At 52.8% G+C, this 17,981-nt stretch overlaps 1 protein-coding gene and 1 long non-coding RNA gene across 5 annotated transcripts in view; one reads left to right on the top strand and one right to left on the bottom strand.

The window, feature by feature from the left end:
• NOL4L (nucleolar protein 4 like) overlaps positions 34-17,981 on the top strand; it is a 34,795-nt gene continuing 16,847 nt past the window's right edge. The window contains exons 1-5 of one of the 4 annotated variants that reach the window (XM_021416250.1): positions 34-839; positions 921-1,090; positions 3,228-3,383; positions 6,339-6,450; positions 10,040-10,149. In XM_021416250.1, coding sequence (XP_021271925.1) covers positions 962-1,090; positions 3,228-3,383; positions 6,339-6,450; positions 10,040-10,149 — 507 coding nt within the window. In that variant the 5' untranslated portion in view covers positions 34-839; positions 921-961. Of the gene's footprint in view, positions 1,091-3,227; positions 3,384-6,338; positions 6,451-10,039; positions 10,150-17,981 lie in introns of all 4 variants that reach the window. The other 3 variants (XM_021416251.1, XM_021416248.1, XM_021416252.1) reach the window with 3 other exon arrangements.
• The window catches only part of LOC110407979, a 2,561-nt gene continuing 869 nt past the window's right edge, over positions 16,290-17,981 (bottom strand). Inside the window, exon 2 of the long non-coding RNA XR_002444114.1 lies at positions 16,290-17,569. This is a non-coding gene — a long non-coding RNA (uncharacterized LOC110407979). The remainder of the gene's footprint in view (positions 17,570-17,981) is intronic.

Genomic DNA, 17,981 nt, shown 5'->3' with positions numbered 1-17,981 from the left:
AGGCGGCCCCAGCGGAGCGCCGAGAAGGGAGGGTGGGAGAGAAGGGCACGGCCGCGCCCGAGCGGTCGGGCCCCGGGGGATGGGGTCGAGCGCGGCCTGCGGGGCCTCGTGCGCCGAGAGGGCAGGGCGGCGGCGTGCGGAGAACAAAGGTGCGGGAGGGGGCGCGGCGTCAGGGCCCGCCTGGCCTGGGCCTCGCTGTGCCGGGGGAGCAGAGCCCCTGCCCCGAGCGTGCCGGGGTGCTGAGGCAGTGAGGTGATGTGAGGGACGTGGGGTGGCTGCAGGAGGCCGCTGGATGGGAGTTAAAGCAGCAGTGAAGTGTGAAGTGGGGGTGAGTGAGGAAATGTGGCACCAGAGGGAAACAAAGGGCCACGGGGAGTAAAGAGCTTGTGGGAAACGTGGGAGAAGGGAGTGAGGGGGATTAGGGAGCAGTTGTGGTGGGGAGAAGGTGGAAGGGAAGGAGCAAGGTCTGCAGGAGATAGGGACAGGAAGGGAGGAGAAGGGCTGGAGAGCAGCTCAGGGCGACACAGGGAACCCGAGGGTGCAGAGGGCTGCTCTGCCAGGCACCTGCTGCCCCAGCCGCATCTCTGGGCTGACTTCTGCTCCTGAATCTTTTATGTATTTTGGGGGCAGACAGCTTCCCGTAAAGCCCCAACACCAGAAGGGGGCAAAAGCATCCCTTGTTCTCATCCGTCTTCATCCTAACTGATTTTTATTGCTTTTTAAACCTAATGGCTTTTAAGCCATTCTGAGATATTACGGGCTGTGACTCATGCCTTGAATTCTCGTGAGCAGTGCTGGGTGTGGAAGGAAGAAAGAGAGGGGCACAGGCCCTTGGAGAGGTAACACATAGCATATGTGTCCTCTTAAATCCTGAGTCAACATTTGGTTATATTGCCACTGATGAACCTTGGTAATCCTAGAATCACCAACTTGATACGGCTTCTGATATCCAGTGGATTTGATGCTTGCACCTCACCTGCTTCCCAGAGCTAAAAAAGCATCACAGGGAGCACGACGAGGGGATGTGGAGCCCTTAGCTGCGGGTGTTTTAAGACTGAGGAGGAAACAGGCAGCCACCAGCTGTGCAGGGGTGAGGGTGTCTGTTGGTCGGGTGGCCCTGGAAGTAGTGGTTTGCGTGTGCAGTTGGTTGCAAGCTTAGTTTTGAGGGCTCTGCTTGTTGTGTCTGCCTGTGCTTTTTTTCCCGGTGCAGTTTCCTTTGTCCCATTTCTCTAATTATCCTCATTTCAACCCTGCTCTGAGGATTATTGGTCAGTAGGAAGGCTCCTAATGCCCTCTCCTCCTTGGCAAGGGAGTACCCATGCCCTGGATTAAAGTGAAACTCCCTGAACAGTGACAGAGGAAATTAGATCTATTCCTCAGAAACCCTCCCTCAGGCGAAGTTCCCCGACCCCCACCACGTCAGCCCTGTGCTGTGCCCCTTGTGTTCATTCTCAATATTCTCTTTGTTGCAGCCACCTTTATATAAGGCTCAGTCGGGGCACCCGGGGGAAAGTGGTGGTTGGGTTGTGGAGGAGAATCCCTGTGCCCGTTTCCCAAGCCCCCTGCGGTCATGCCAAGCATGGGTGCTCTGCTCTGCAGATGGGGCAAAGGGCTGACCAACAGGCTGCTTCCCAGTTTGTGGGAGTCCTCAGCAGAGGCCATCCCTAGGAAGGACTGTTTTTTTAAGATTCCCATGACTGGAGGCTTAAGAACAGCGTTTATTCAATCTGTAGACCGTGTGGGTATGTAGAGCCCAACCACCAAAAGCAACAAAAAAATAAAGGTTGGGAGGTGAGATATTCCCTTTGCATGCAGACCTCTGCCTGCATTCACAGATGTGAACGCACATGAAATAGTTTGCACCTCATTTAAATCATAGAATCATAGAGTGGATTGGGTTGGAAGGGACCCTGAAGCCCCCCTGCCTCACTCTCTGCTGTGGGCTGGCTGTCCCCCCCCCCGCAAATCTGGCTGCCCAGGGCCCGTCCATGGCTTTGGGCACCTCCAGGGATGGGCATCCACACTTCTCTGAGCAGCCTGTGCCACTGCTTCTCTGCCCTCTGAGTAAAGAATTTCCTCTTCACATCTGACCTAAATCTCCCCTCTTTTTGCTTAAAGCCATCCCCCCTTGCCCTATCACTATCTGCCCATGCAAAGTCAGTCTCCCTCTTGTTTATAAGCTCCTTTTAAATACTGGAAGGCTGCAGTGAGGTCTCCCCAGAGCCTTCTCCAGTCTGAGCACCCCCACCTTCCTCAGTCTGTGTTCGTAGGAGAGGGGCTCGGCCCTGTAAGTGCAGGTTGCTGTTCACCAGCCTGCTGTGTACAAACTGGGCTGCATCTGCGCGTTTATTTTCAGAAAGCAAGCCTCAAAGGGGTGTGTTATATATATGCATATTTGTACGTATGTGTATATTATATATATATTTATATATATGCAATGCTGGCATTTTTCATGGCACAGGCTGAGCGGCTTCCAGAACCCTGCCCCTGGGGCCGTGCTTTGTGCCGGGAGAACCCGGGCAGCCCCACGCCCCATGTTCCTGCCAATGTGAGCTCGCTCTGCTCCTTGCAGCCAGCTTGGAGCAGCGCTGCTCCGCGCTTCCCACTCCCACCAGTCTGTCGCCACGCTGAGCTGCAGCCTCCTGCTCCCCGGCACATCCTGACACAAAGAGCTGTGCTGCTGCTGCCAGCGCTCAGCTGCTCCGCGTGGGCGAGGGAGGGAGGGTGCCGCGGGAAGGTCAGCGCGGGGAAGGAGGGCGATGCTGCCTCGTTCCCTTAGGGGCCGCATCCTGGCATCGCGGTGCAATCTTGTCCTGCTTATTGATGGTGTTCAAGGGGGCTGCCTTCAGCACGGGTGCCCTATGCATAGTATGCACATTCCAGGGGTTCCCGAGGTGGTTTAGCACACTACAGGCCCAAAGAGCTTCCTCTGCCTATTCCCAGCCTGGCAAAATTACGAAAATTGCATTTCTCAGTTGGTTGTGACTCCACTCTGGACTCTTCCCTTGTTTTTATTCCTGGCCCAATTTCCCTGGCAGAGAGAGCAGCAGAGCAGCAGCAGCCACCACTGCCCTGACCACAGCATCCTCCTCCCAGAACTCTCACCCCCCCCCACCCCGAGCCGCCGTGCTGCAGCTCTGCCCCCGCCATCGCGTTAGCCCGGGGCCCATCTCGTCACCCCTGTCACCCACCGCTGACACTAACTCGACTTGCCTGCACTGTTGTAGGGGGCAGATGGACTGTCGGAGCCTGAGGGCATCTCTCTGAAACGCGTGGCTGTGGTGGAAGATTTCTTTGACATCATTTACTCCATGCATGTGGAGAGTTCGACGGAGCCGGGCAAAGCACCCAAACATGCCGGGCAGAAGAAAACCTACCGAGCGGTGAGACTCCCTCTGCGGGGGGACGGGCGCGGGGGGCCACTGCTGCTCAGAGGGGAGGCTGGAGGCAGCGGGGCCGCTCACCCGCGTGAGGAGGCGTGAGAAAGGGGCTGCTTAAAGGCACAGCAGCTGCGCCAGGGAGATGGGAAACGGGGCCACGGCAGCAGCACGGCTGCTGGAGGAGGAAAGACCGAATGAATTATACAAAGGCAACTGTACATGTCTGGGGGAAAAGGAAAAAAAAAAAAAGAAATGCTCAGCGTTGCTGATGTGAGGGGATGTTTACCCAGACCCCCCCGCGCTGCTCTGTGCCATCTGCCTCCCCTGTGCCATCCTCTGTCCCCAGGGCCTCAGGGCAGCAGCAGCCAGGGAAGGGCCCTGGGGCTCGGCTGGAACCCAGCCCCGCGTTGCACCACGGCATTGCCCTTGGCTCCCTGCTCTGCAAAATGGAGGCAGCTCCTGAGCTGGGTCTGCTCAGGTGCTCCCCGGTGCTGAAAACCAGATCTATCCATCCTGAAACCACTCTAGTTAGGTCAGGAATAATTCAGCTTGAAGTGTGCTTCTCCAGGGAGCTCGCTGTTTCTCCTGACTCTGCACAGCCCTTCGATGCAAATATTTAGGCTCTCCTGGTAAAAGAAGATCTTGAATTCATGGTCCAAATCTGAGCTGTTCTCACAAATCCTGCAGCCCTTAGGACAGGGTCGCTTGGAGACAAGCAACTGGCACAGCTCGCTCCTGCTACATGCCTCCTCCTGGGGAGCTGTCTTGCTCTGTGCTCACCCTGGGGCTGTGCAGGGCTCCATGCAGGCAGGGCTGGGGGCTGTCGTGTCCCATTGGTCCTGGACATGATGCTGGTGGTGCAGCCCCCCCCCTGCGGGTCCCCTCTGCTGTCACTGCACAGTGCTTTGTGCCCCGCAGATCACGCCGACCCTTCCCTGATCCCTTTGCTTCATCTCTCGGAAGCACAAAGCCATGCCCTGGGAGCAGGCTGCGTCCTGCTCTGCACGCTCCCCTCTCGCCCTCCCTCCCAGCCGAGCTCCTCCCGCAGCACTGTGTGGCACCCAGGGACCATGCACTGCGTGGCCGCATCCTGCCGGCCCCTCCTGCCTCCCTGCTGCCCTCCATTTGTGATTAGAGAGGCACTGGAGAGTTTGCCCTTGTCCCTGACCTCCGGAGGGAGGCAATCAGAAAGGGAGTTTGGATGGGAGATAACTCATCAGGGAAGCTGTCTGCTCTGCAGAGCATCAAATCAGCTGAGAAATAACAACTGTATCACTAAAATTAGCTGAACGTTTGCAGCGGGAGCTGGGGCTCTGCTGGAGCAGAGCAGGCAGGGACGTGGGCACAGCCCCGCTCGAGGCGGAGGGGCAGCCACCGCGCCGCATTTGCCAGCAGCAATATTCAGGCCCTTCAATGTCAGTGTTTCTGCGGGTGCTCTGAGTGCTCCAGCACAGATAAATACCGCGCAGAGGCAGCAGCTGAGCCGGGCATCCCTGCAGTCACAGCAGAGCTGGATGGGGCTGTATCTAAGCAGGAGAATCCCATGAGGACCAAGCACTGCATCCTCCATTTGGCTGCTGGGACGAGGTCCCTGCCTGAACTTTCCACCCGCGCGGCGTTTACGTGCGTGCCAAAGGCTGGGCTCTGCTGCCGCTCAGCGGAGGTGGACGCCTCTCTCTGCTGGGCCTCAGGGCTATGCTGCTTCAGCCAAGCCCCCCGCCCTGCCCCAATGCGCTGCTTCCACAACGTTTTTTTCCTTCTTTTTTCAAGAAGCTTAAACGTCACCCCTTCCCATGAGGTAGAAAAATGCTTGGAATGCACGCATTTTTAATTTTGTTCTGAAATAAGGTGGGGGGGGACGATGCCCATGGGCCAGACGAGGGGGCCGGGACATCCCTGCTCTGCCCCGCTGCGCCGCTTCCCGTTGGAAGCCCCGCTTCTGCTGGGCTCGCCACCCGAGGAGGGGCCCAAACAATTGGATTTCTGTCTGCTTTATGACCCCACTTGTAAGTGCCGTGACCCCTGCTGGGGTCATGGCCCCAGTTTGGGATCCGCTGTGCTGGGACAGGGCCTTCAGACCAAATAGGATGGGTGATTAACTGTAGGAGGCAGCCCCGAAGTAAGAGGTGGACTCCCCACCCTCTTAATGTCTTCGAATTAAGACCAGATGTCTTGCTGGAAGATGTTTTAGGCGATGCACTGGCTGCTGGGCTGCAGGAGAACCAGGGAGAAGTCCCCTGATTTGTGCTGTACAGGTCTGGCTCCACGATTTGGCGGTCTCTTATGGTCTTACAGAAATCTTTACATTAAAATCATATCCTCCCTTCTCCAAACAATCTAGAAATGCTGTGAAATTGCTGCTGATGGGAACTGCTTGGAACAAGAGGGCTCCTGACCTCCAGGCACCTTCTGTGGGTGCTGAGGTCTGGATACAGTGTTCGGGTATCCAAATTTTTAAAATGTATCCTCAGCTGTAATATACAAATTTCCCACAAAGGTTTAGGAGGCTTTATTCATTACTATTTGTAAAAATGTTTTCAATTCCCTAGGTAAAATATGTCACAAAAGTGTGAAGTATTATTAACAGTAATTGATTGTCATTGTGGGAAAAAGTGACCTGCCCATCCAAAAGATTAATGTATTCTTCAGGTTAGCGGTGCAGTGGTAATTAGCAATGCAAACAGAGCTAGAGAGCCCTAACATTCTCATTTGATCCTTACACACCGTAGCTTCTCTCTGCCTGGAGCCCAAGTGGAATGGGAAGGAATTTCTGGGCAGGAGGTGCTGCACAGAAAGTCCTCAGATGGGGTTCAGGAGTGGTGTGCTGCTGTGTTGTGGTGCTCAGGAGCTGTGTACGGCTGTGTTACGGGGTTCGGGCTAAGGGGACAGTGCTCGTGCTGTGTCCCAGCCCTCAGGCTCTCCCTGCCAGCACATACAGCCCTTTCCTTGTTTTCTCAGATTGCAGAGACCTATGCTTTTCTCCCAAGAGAAGCTGTGACCAGGTTCCTGATGAGCTGCACGGAGTGCCAGAAGAGAATGCATTTCAACTCCAACGGACTGGAGCCCAAAGGTAAAGGCAAACGAATTGTGCGAGCGGAGCCAGCAGTCACCCTACAGCAGACACCACTGAGAGCTGTCAGTGACTGCTTCGTTCATGAGATTTGTCTCTGCCAAATGAATTTCCTAACCTGTGGATTTTCAATGTGCTTTTACAGCAAAGCCTGGCTAATTGTTTAAAGTTCTTTTGTCCATCGCTGTTTGGGCACTGTTTTTGGCAGAGGCAGCAGGATGGGGCTGCCCAACCCAGCTCTGCTTCTGAGCAGTTCCACCACTGGTTCCCCTTCCCCATTGCAACCCCACAAAGCCTGGGTCAAAAACACTGCAGCTATATCTGCAATCAGCTCGTAACTGTACGTGGGTGGAGGCTTAGATCTCTGGGAAAACCTGACCTAAAGTTTTTCCTTTAAACTATTAATTTGGTAATGAAAGACACTGAGTATGTTTGAATAATTGAAGTTTCTGATAAAGAAAGAATTTGCAGTAATTAATAGATATGCACATCGTGATCCCATTTTGGATAACAGAAAGTGTTTTGGTAATCAAAGTTATATTATGCCTGTGTATACAACCAATTAGCATGGTGACTGTGGTAGTTAGCTCATTACAGTTCTTTTGTAAATGGAGCCAATCTGCAGCTCTGAGGCCTAGGAGCTATGAGCAGAGCGTAAGATGGGACCAAGTTTTCTTCTAGAGTAAATGGTTAAAGTTGATGTTTGGATGGGTTTTCTTCCGAATTACAGACTTGTTTACCTCATCAAGTGCAAAGCTATATTTTTTAGAGACTCCCCCAGATAACCCTCTGACATTTATTAGCCCGAGCTCCATCCGCAGAGCACCTGCCCACCCTGCCTGCCAAGGTGGGAAATTTTGGCCTTTGGTCTCTGTGGGAGCGAACCCAGCTGTTAGACCAAGCAGAGCATTTGGCTTGACCCTGAGCAGGGAGTAAAGAATAGTCATGAAGTTTTCCAGTTCTCTTGGAAATAAACCCAAAAGGAAGAGAACACAGATAAAAGTCCTTCTCCTCACCCACCAGGAATGGAAGGACAGAAACGCCCTTCTCCTCAGAATTGTACCTAAATAGTGACTAAGTACCTGTGAAACCACATAGAGTAGATTAGATAAGATTACTTTTACTGGGGAAGAGTGTCTGATTTCACTACTATGTATTCCACAATTCATCTGGAGCAAATCACCTACAAAATGGTGGGGTCATAGGAAAATTGCCTAGGTGTTTGTACAAGCATACACACGGACAGATATACATAACGTTTCGCTTAGGGAGAAGAAAAAAAATGGAGTCATCCTTATCTATTTCTACTTGTCCATTAGGCAAATCTCAACACACTTCCTTTGTGATCAGAAAAATCCCTAATTAAACATACCTGATGTTGAACCCTGCGGGGCATTCACATAATTCATCAAAGAAAATTATCTTGCTTGTGGGAAGCTCTGAACAAAACTGGACTTCACTGTGGCATTTTTACACTGTTATTAAATTAGGAGTAATTCCACTGGAATTATACAAGCCTGGAATTAGGATCCAAACCATTTCACTTTAGTTCTGCCTGTTTCATCTGTATTTCCAACACCTGGGGAGTGTGATATAGTTAACTTCTAAAGAGGAGCTAAATGATTCCAATAGCCCCTTTTGTGACATAGAATATGAGGGTTACACCCATGGAGTCCCCCAGGCCCTTTAAAACGAAGGTTTTCTTTCTTTCCAGTTAGCTTAAAAGAAACAAAATGTTTTGGTTTCTCAGGCACAGGCTCTCACTGTTGCAGCTGTCCAAATTCACGGGACATTTGTTGCTGCTGATGGGATGGTTCCAGGTTTACACCAGGACGGTTTCAGGCAGGGCTGAGCACTGAGGTCCTCCTCCTTCCTCCTGCTCCCGTCTGAGGATGCCCAGCTAATTCCCTGGAGCTGTGCTCGCTGCACAAGCACCGAATGAAGCAGATTTTGTTCCTGGGAGCTGTTTCCTTGCACTGGGATTTCAGCATCTTTTCATCACAAGCTGACGTCCTTGCACAGTAGAAAAATGGCTTATTTTGCTTGCTTAACGTATACAGAGGAATGCTTGTATTTAATCTGTAGGTCAAAGCATGGTGGAGAGCAGTGATTCACAGCCATGGAAAAGAGACGAGGAATTAGTTGATGGGATTCCTAAGTTTACAACATTCCTCAAAGCTGTGCAGCTCCACGTGTGTGCGAGCCAGTGACCCTAGTAGCTGTGGGCATCCTTCCTGCATCCAGACACCAGAATGCTGCAGGTGCCCAGGACGTGGAGAGCAAGCTCTGCATTTCCATGGATCTTAACTAGGCTCTTGAAAAAACTATGTAATGTTTAAGTCAGCTACGGACAATATGCTTTTGGGTCAGGTCATTTCTTAATCAGACACAATAGATCTGATCTTTCCAGAGGTGTGAAGGCTCTTCAGGTCTGCTGAGTTTCACTGGGCTTTTGCGATATTCAGCATTTCTGAAAAGCAGCCCCATTACGGCGGCTTGATGGATTTTCTGAGGTGCTGTAAAACATTTTGTGAAGGCCGTTTGTAAAAGGGGCTGTGTCAAAGGTGCCTGTGAAACTGGTGACCCCAGAAAATGCAAGGCAGGCAGTGAGGTTCAGAGACAGGAAAGGAAACCTCCCACCACCAGTTCACCTTCAGCTCCTTTAAATCCTCCTCTGCTGCTGCTGGAGCTCACGTTCTGGCAGAGAGGTGCTGGGAAGCTGGGCTTGTCCTCTGGCACTGGCATATCTCTGTATGAAGGCACAGAGATTTTCCTATTTGCCAGCAGCTTTTCCTGTGGGAAACGGCAACTTTCCTCTTGAACATACACATGCACGAGCGTGTAACTGTAGTGACGGAAGAAATCATTGCAGCACTCTCCAAGTACTGCATGCACAGTGATGACCACAGAGCTGAGAAACATTTGTGAACTCAGAAATCTCAATGAGGGTTTGCTTTGCTGGGAGTTGTCTAGGCTGGCTGGAAAGGGGATCTGCAGGAGCAGTCTGAATCCAGAGTGATCTCTGGAGCTCAGTGTGATGCAGGCTGAGGAATCAACAGGAACAATTTAAATTAAAGATTTTTAAAATTAAGTTTGTATTTTAATTAGGGTGTTAAAAATAATCTTCATCACCAGATGGAGACACTTAATAAGCTGCCTTAATGGTGACTCCTACCTGAGGGAATCCCAGCAAAATCGGTGAGACTTTGCAATGCCAAAGCAATCTGGAAATATATTCCTGATCCCCCTCTGCATAAATCCCATTTGCATGGAAGTGCTTCAGAGACCTTCAGCAAGGCTCGCTTTCTTCCTCTGTTAGGTTTTAGTTTGGTAGACTGAAAAATTATATATTGTGTGTAGTCTTTTCACAGGTGACAGCAATGCTTTTTTTCTGCAAAACAACACCTGTTCTGTAATTATCCTCTTGGTGCGGTCGTGTTCGGATAGGAACCCCAGCTCAGCGGGCACTGGCTCCAGTTAGGGATTTGAAGTGCTTCTGAATACATGGGTTTGATAATGATGATAACGCATCGCGGGTTTGCGCTCCCACATCCCTGTATCTGAACAAAGTTTTTCCTCTGTTCTTCAGAGAGTGAACCACCTTCCTCTCTGGTTTCTGGGATCATCGACTACAACATGCCTCTCACCTCTACTTATCTGAAGCAAATGAAGCTGCGGGTGATGAATTCACAGGAGCAGGTGAGTCATCCTCCTGCCATGGGGCAGCGCAGGGCGCGAGGCGGGTTTCTGCTCCTGGGGCTGAGGGGTGGCTGGTGCTTTTGGAGGATGTTTGGAGGGTGCTTCTGGAAACGTTGTGTTTGTCCAGGTGGAGCGAGCTTTGACCATGTGCAACCAGTGCTGGTCCATGGAAGCGAGAGGATGTTGCTCTCATGGATTATAGCAGTCTGCTTGTTCTTTAGGCATGTGGCCCTTCTTTGAAGTCTTAAAAATACATACGGTGAATAGGAGTTTGTCTCTCTACCTCCTTGTGTTTTCCTGAGAGCTTTAGCAGTGGGATGGTTCTGGCCAGCAGCTCGATGCAGCTCAGCACCGTTCACCTTTGTGTCGTGCTGGGAGGGGGCTCGGTTGGCTGCTGGGGGTGTCAGGCTACTGCATTTGGATTTGGAGTAGAAGGGGCAGAATGCCACAGGATTAAACCCAGGCTACACAATTTTCAGGAGTTCTGCAGCTGCAGAATTAGCAGTGGGAACCTCTGTGCACCATGGAAACAGTCTATAAAAAGCAAAGCATGTTCTGCTCACTCCCCACAAATCGGCACTGGGAGCCAGTGCTGGATCTGCTTTCCAGCACACCAAAACCTCAACCTGATCTTGTACATTGCTGCCAGTTCGCAGGAATGAAAGAGTTTGCATTGTGCGGGGGGGGGGGAACACAGCTGATATCTTGAGCTGCAAAGTTGTGCCAGTGGGTGTTTTTTATCTGGGGGCAACCTGAGGGGACATTGGTTAGAGAATCCGGTGCCAGGGTGTGAAATGCCAGATGTGGATCTGCTGTCAGGAGTGTAGGGGTCGGTACAGAGCTCCTCTGACATTTCAGCAGCGAAACCTTCCTGAAACCTGACATCTGGCAGGAAGCACTGCTGCACCTTGGAGCGTTTTCCTTTGTGTGTGCTGGACACCGAGCAGGTTGGAGGTTCTGCCTGCAGCAAGCAGAGCTGCTGTGGGTGGGCTGGAGGCAGAACTCTGGACAGCTCCAGCCCAGGGCTGCTGGATGGGGCTGTGGAATGGGGCTGTGTGGCTGTGGGACCCGTTTGATCAGGCAGAACCGAGGGCTGCCCTTCCTTTTGGTTGCTGAGTCTCAGTGCAAATCAAAGCAGAGCAGTGCTGTGATTGCAGACCCTGCTGCTATGCATTCCATTAAGCACCAGCCTTTTCTTCACCAAGGACTGCAGGTCATGCTGTTCAGAATCTGAGGTGGTTCCTTCAAGTTAAGTTTGATGTGTGCGTAAAGGACAGTCTGGGAGGTTTATGTATTTACCACTTACACCTTTTCCACTGATAGAACTATTCCTCTTGGCCCCAAAGCTCCACTCAGGAGAAGCATGTCATGAAGCTTGCCCAAATTCCTGTACCAGTTTCTGCAGGTAGAAAACAGAATTTTTAGTTTGCTCTTGTTTCCATAACACAGAGCATCATGGAAGCTAGCAGACAGGGCTGCGGAGTTAGGAGCTGTGAAGTTGCAGCTTTAGGAATGCTTGCTTGGAGAACTTCAGTTTGGTGATTCAGAGATGTGAGAAGTGTGTACCCTGAATTTTGCTGTAAGATTGTGCACTGGATCTCTCGCTAGATGGGCAGATACAATGCACTGCTTGTGAGAACACTCCTGAAGATTGCAATCAAAGCATATGTCCTGCAGGAACAAAAAGAGGACTGGCTGAGGCAACACACAGATGTTGGCCTAGACCATAAATCACAGCACTTCATTTTATTTCCTTGCCTCTGAAGTTTTCTCTTTGGCTGCTCTCTCTGTGGTATGTTGCAATGCAGCTTTCTAAGCTTTTTGAGCTGCAGCAGCCGAGGGAAAAAACCGATTTGGAAGAAGTGAAATTCGCCTTTCGATGTGTCCCTGAGATTCCAATGAGATTCCTGAGAGAAAATGGCAAAAGATCACAGCCCTACTGCTCAGACCCATGTGGCATTGAAGCTCTTTATCATACCTGAGTATAGCAGCAGTCTGAGGAGGATACTGTGGTGGGAACTCAGGGAGAAAACCCAGGGGACGCGGGTATCACTGCTGCTGAGGGGCAAGTCCCATGGCCACCCCTGGCAAGGAGAACCATGCTCACAAATACACACCGCATGGCACTGATGTATCCAAATTTACACCAAGGCACTCATCTCTCTATCCTGACTTGCTGCCCTGCCACCTCACTGCCTAGCACTACGCCAGCATTTGATGGTAATAATAGAAATAAATGAAGCAAGTGACTTGTGTGCTACTTGGCTTTTGCCAAAAGCAATTATTTGTATGCAGCAGCACCAGGAGGAGCTTGCTTCACCGGGGGTAACAATGAATGAATTTATGCCAAAGTGGCCTTTTAACTTCATTATTCAGGAGAAAAAAAAAGTGCATGAAACCGTAATTTATGACTGCTGTTAAGCATATCAGTATTAGGGCAGTAGTGTCTCCACCAGGAAGCACTGCCAGGAGAGCCTTAGAGCATTTTGTCTGCGTCAAGGGACAAAAAGAACCACAAAGTAAGAAGCTCTTCCCAGGGTTGTTCCTACAATGAAGGATTCCTGCGGAATTGATAGAACCGAAAAGCAAATCACCATCCTGTATGGAAGTGTTCAGAGAGCAGGAGTCAGATTGTTTTCTCACATCAGTGGAGATCACTATATTTCAAGTCAGTACGTCTATTCTGGCATGAGTGACCCTTGCTGTTTAAATTGGGTTCACTAGAACATGCGGGAGCTCCTGGGCTGTGAGTCTTCCTTCTTCCCAATTTTGTAGCAGTTCTTATGTGGGAGAGGGCCCAGGAGGGCCCGTTCCCTTTCCACACAGTGCAGAATTAGCTGTATTTCAGGGATCTGCAGAGGTATTAAAGCATCCCCCAAACTTCTGACCTTCTCAATCTAGCAGCAAAAAGGAATGAAAAGAAGATACTTGATATTTATCTATAACGATCCTTCCACCTCGTTTTCCAACGATAAATATTAGCATGTTTAAATGATCGCTTATTTGAGTTTTATTGCAGTCATTTCCCAGACAATCTTTTTCTATCACATTCAGCTTCATCCCTGGGTTTATGTTTCACACCACGCTGTTCAGGTGATTTCCGCCGGGGCCCCGTGCACAGCACTGGGTGGAACACAGTGGGTTTAGATGCACAGAGCACCAAACCCACTCTGCTCTGGAGGTGCGGCTGCTACCTTGGCAGGCACAGCAACCAGGTTTCAGTGATACGGAAAATTTCCAAAGGTTGCTTCGGTGGCTGCTGACAGAAGGTCACCCAGTCGGTGAATGGCAGGATGCGAAATAACAGGAGCTTTTCTCTTGTTGCCATGGCTTTGCCACGCTGACTTGTGAGTGCCTGGGAGGGAGGGGAGGAGGGAGGGAGGGGGCCTTGTCCTGCACCCTGGCACACAGCTCCCAGCTCGTGGTGTGCGCTGCAGTGGTGGAGGGGGCTGCAACATGAGGGCACGGTTTGAAGAAATAACCAAAACAAAAGGGCAATCCTGGAAGTATCTAGAAGATATTGTTTCGCTAAATGCAAATTACTCAGTTCAGTAGAGACATAACTGTTGGAAATACAGATTTAATTGATGCAGTGAAGGCTTACTCGTAGCTCTGCATTAGCAAAGCCCTCTAGTGGAGATGCAGCTTGTACTGGCAGAGAGAGGGCTTTGGCTGATGCATTTCAATCCTGCCCTTTAGGACAAGCTGTCCAGGCCATGGCAGCGGCAGCGGGTCCAGCCCTGCAATCCCATTCTGCGCATTTGCAGCTTCCCTCCACCCTCTTAGCTGACAAAGACAGTTTAGCAGAACTTTCATCCTTGGCCTTAATGGCTCATGAGATGCAGGAGGTCAGATGATCAAACCATTTAGCCTGGTTTCAAACTTCTCTGAATGGCTTGCTTTCAGTGAAGGTCAACTCATTTTTGTGATTGGAATTAACCGTGAGGTTCCCAGCTAGTTAAAGCAGCAGACATTTCATTTTCAGCTGTGTAGATCCCGCAGTGTCTGTAGCTGCATTACTGGTAAGCTTTGTGTGTGCTTAACGCAACGCTCAGTGCAAGCAAAATGATTTGAGATCCAGGCGTGGGCTGGCTGGGATAAATACTGCTTGCATCTTCCACGCGAGATATGATGCCATGGCCCTGACTCTCTACACTGCTAAGGGAAATCACATTATTTCCTATAGGAAGGAAGCACTAAATGAGGTGACACTGCCAGATCTCAGTGATGCCAGTCACTACATCTCCTCTGAGGCTGCTGGCTGCGCCAAGCACCACGTGCCAATGCTCAGGTCCCTTATCCCTGCTGGTGGCTGCAAACTGGTGGAGAGGTGCTTGGGGGAATGCTGACCCCTGGTGCCGCGCCGCTCCCTGCTGTCCCCACTGTCCTGCTCCCTGCTGTCCCACTCCCTCCTGCCCTCAGTATCCCAGTCCCTGCTGTCCTGATCCATGCCGTCCTGCTCCCTCCTGTCCCTGCAGCAGGGGGACCTGGTGGCAGATCAGTCTTGCACAGTTATGAGAACAGTTGGTGCCCGCGCTCCGCACTCAGTGCCCGTGGGATGACCCTGTGGCTCCTGATGGGTGTGTTCCTCCTGTATCCATGGGCAGGCCATGGCTGCGGGCCCTCTGCGTCGCCTCCCCCTCGCTCGCTGACGTGCTGCATGCTGACTTTGATCGAGGCACACAAATGGTTGTTTCCTAATTGCCCTCTCCCTTTAAGAAGGGGCGAATACCTTAGAGAGACTTCTGAGGTCTCGCGCACTAATAAAGCTCTTCAAGAGCTTGGATGGCAACTACTTCGAGAGCGTGAACTGTTATTAATGATTTCCGTTACTGCAGAAGATGAAGCTGTGTGGTTCAGCGTCGTAACCTTGAGTCTCGCTCCTGCTTTTGTTTCTGCTCCTGTTCTACCTGCGCAGGCGGGCGCGCACCTCGCTGGGGTGCTACGTTGTGGGGCTGGGAACGGGTGCGTGCATCTCCCAGTGAATGCTGGCACTCACAGAGATGGATGCTGGAAACACGGCATGGCTTGAGAACGGCGAAAGATGGGCTTTGTGTTGGTTATGGTGTAGCGTTGGTTAAAATGGCTCAGTTCTGGTGTGTGTGGCTAGGAACGACCGTGAGTCGGTCTCAACCTATGGCACTGCGCAGAGGTGCCGAGGGGCGGTGCTCCAGCAGAAGCTGGGAGGGGGTGGGATGTGGATCCTGTGTGGGGATGGGATGTGGATCCCTGGTACTGGCATCCAGCCCTCCCCTGTGCTCCCAGGGAAGGCACGTTCCACCCACAGAAGTGGCTCTTTCCTTCTGCTTTGCTGGGACTGGTGCACTCTGAGGTGTGCTGTGTTTCCCTTCCATCTCTTGGCCTTCGCCCTTGAAGAAGGAAAAAAAAAGCACTTCTGTTCGTGCATATGCCAAATGCCAACAGCTGTTACTTCTGCAGAAGGAGTGACCAAGAGAAAGGGGAACGCAGCCCTCAGCCCACGCAGATCTGCTCTGTAACAAAGCTTCCCAAGCCTCTACTCCCCGTTTCTTCCTGACTCTGCTCTGGATGCCACATAACTAAAACACAGGGCAGGCAGAAGGGACACCTCCCCTCCTGCCGTGGGGCTGTGGCCCTGCCCCTGTTGTCCTGCTTTCCTTACAGGCATCGCTTGGCAAAGCTTTGCATTTTTAATGCTTATCACCCAGTAGGGTTTGGTGGTCATGGAGCAGCAGATGCAGGAGGCTCCATTTGTTGTTTAACCCACTTCCAGAGGCACAAGAACATCAAGTGACGTGCACAAGGTCACTCACGAGTCAGTGGCTCCTTTGGCACAAGAGCCGGGTCCCACGTCACACAGTCCCCTGCAGATCTCTGTGTCCCTGCTCACCAACAGCATTCCTACAAGCAGTGTACCCCTGGGTCTGAGAGCAGCCCCGATGCTGCCTGTGGGGCCGAGCCCTGGGAAGCACTGGCAGATGAGGCCGGGTGCTGCTCGTCGCGTGGTTCTGGGTGTGCAGGAGGCAGCCCCGCAGGCAGGGCTTGGTTCTGCGTGGGCAGGCAGGCGGGGAACCACAGGGATGTGTGTGCCCACGGGGAAGGGTTTGCAGGGTTCAGAGGTAATGAACGCGCCGAGAGGGAAGGAAGCGACTTATAAATAATATATTTGGTGTGCTTTATATATAATATAATAGCAGTAATACTGGTTTATTACATTGTTTTTTTTTTTTAAACACAGTCCCGTAAGGCACTTACCCTGTTCCTGACAACTTGATAAATTATCATTACCGATCCTATGCCTAATTGCCAGTTATTTCCCCCTCGATGGTTTGAACCTGAAGGATCCCCACCAGAAGGGCGCTCCCTCGCAGTGCTCTCCCTCCCGCAGGAGCCCCATTTCCGTGCCCAGCCCCGCTGTGCCGGCCGGGCGGCCCCGGGCGCTGCCACGAACAATGGCATTTCTGTCGGGCTCGTGACCCCGCTTGTGCGGCAGTGACCCCGCCGGGGTCGGGGCCTGCAGCCGGCACTGGAGGGGCTCCTGCCCGCAGCCCTGCCCGCTCCTCCACCCTCGCTCCCCGAGTGGATGCGTCTGTTCCACGCTAAGTTTGCCGATGCAAAATTTAGGTTAATCCATTTCCAAAGTGGATTAACCTAGCCCACACAAAGGCACTTAGTATAAAATAAGCGTCCACATGGTGAGGCAACACAGCGGCCGCGGCGGGCTCGCACCCTCACTGCTGTACGCCCAGTGCAGGGGCTGGCTTTCCCGCGTGGTCTAGCTGGAAGCGAAGGGAGCGCGAGGAATAAACAAAGCCCAGCAATGAGAAGGGGTTAAAACCCTTCCGAGGTCCACGGCAAGTCTCCTGTTCACCTTAAATGGTCAGGATTTTATTTTAGCTTCAGGGAGGAGCGGCAGCCATCGAGCTGGAAGCGAGCGCAGCCGCTGCCGTCCTACCGCAGGGACCCCGGGGCTCCGCTGCTGCTATTCAGCTCGAGCTGGGGAAGGGTCGGCCGTGCAGTGCCCGTGGTGCCCATTCACCCTCCCCACCCCGTGGGGCTCAGCACAGCGCTCCCTGACCTCCTCCTCCCGGCAGTGCCGTGGTTAACGCACATCGCAATTGGACACGAGCACCAACAAGCCATAAACAGGGATGTGGCAGTTCCCATCCTTGGCAGCGGCGAAGGCCCTACTGCTGGGCTGATTTCATCAAAATTTCCCCCTTAGCCATCGAGGGCTGGGGACACAGAGTGGGCTGGGGATGGGGGTACACCGAGGTGCCATGTCCAGGAGGAGGTCACTGGATGCTGCCAGCACTGAGTGCCCCACCGGGCAGCCCCAGGAGCGTCTGCAGAACAGCGGCTGAGCCCTGCACCGAGCTGTGTTGCTCATGGAGCGGGTGCTCTCCTTCTGCTCTCCCACCGGAGCGAGGAGGGGATGCATCTGAAACAAAAGGATGCAGCCAGTGTGGGGCCTGGGCACCGTGTGCCCACTGCGCCCGCAGCCGGGAGGAGGTGGGGAGCCGGCCCCAGTCCCGGTGTCCCGTTCCCGGGGTCTCGCCACTCGCAGCTCCGGGACCGAGCTGGGCCGGGGGAGCGGGGCACGGCCGAGCCGAGCCGAGCCGGGCGCGGTGCACCCCCGGGGCCGTGCCCTGCCGAGAGAGCCCGGGCGGGGTGCAGTCGCGGCGGTGCTGAGCCGAGCCGAGCCGTGCCGTGCCGTGCCGTGCCGTGCATTCTCGCGGCTCTCCAGCAGGCGCCCGGCCCTGGACATTGTCTCTTCCTCCCGGAGGAAGGGCCCTCCCCGGCCCTCCACAATGTGCTCTTCCAGGCGCGGCTCCCCGCGCCCCCCGCCGCGC

Source organism: Numida meleagris, chromosome 19, assembly GCF_002078875.1.
Source record: "Numida meleagris isolate 19003 breed g44 Domestic line chromosome 19, NumMel1.0, whole genome shotgun sequence".
In the NCBI taxonomy this organism is placed as follows: domain Eukaryota; kingdom Metazoa; phylum Chordata; class Aves; order Galliformes; family Numididae; genus Numida; species Numida meleagris.
Note: the sequence above shows the minus strand (reverse complement) of the source record. Positions and strands in the feature narration are given on the sequence as shown.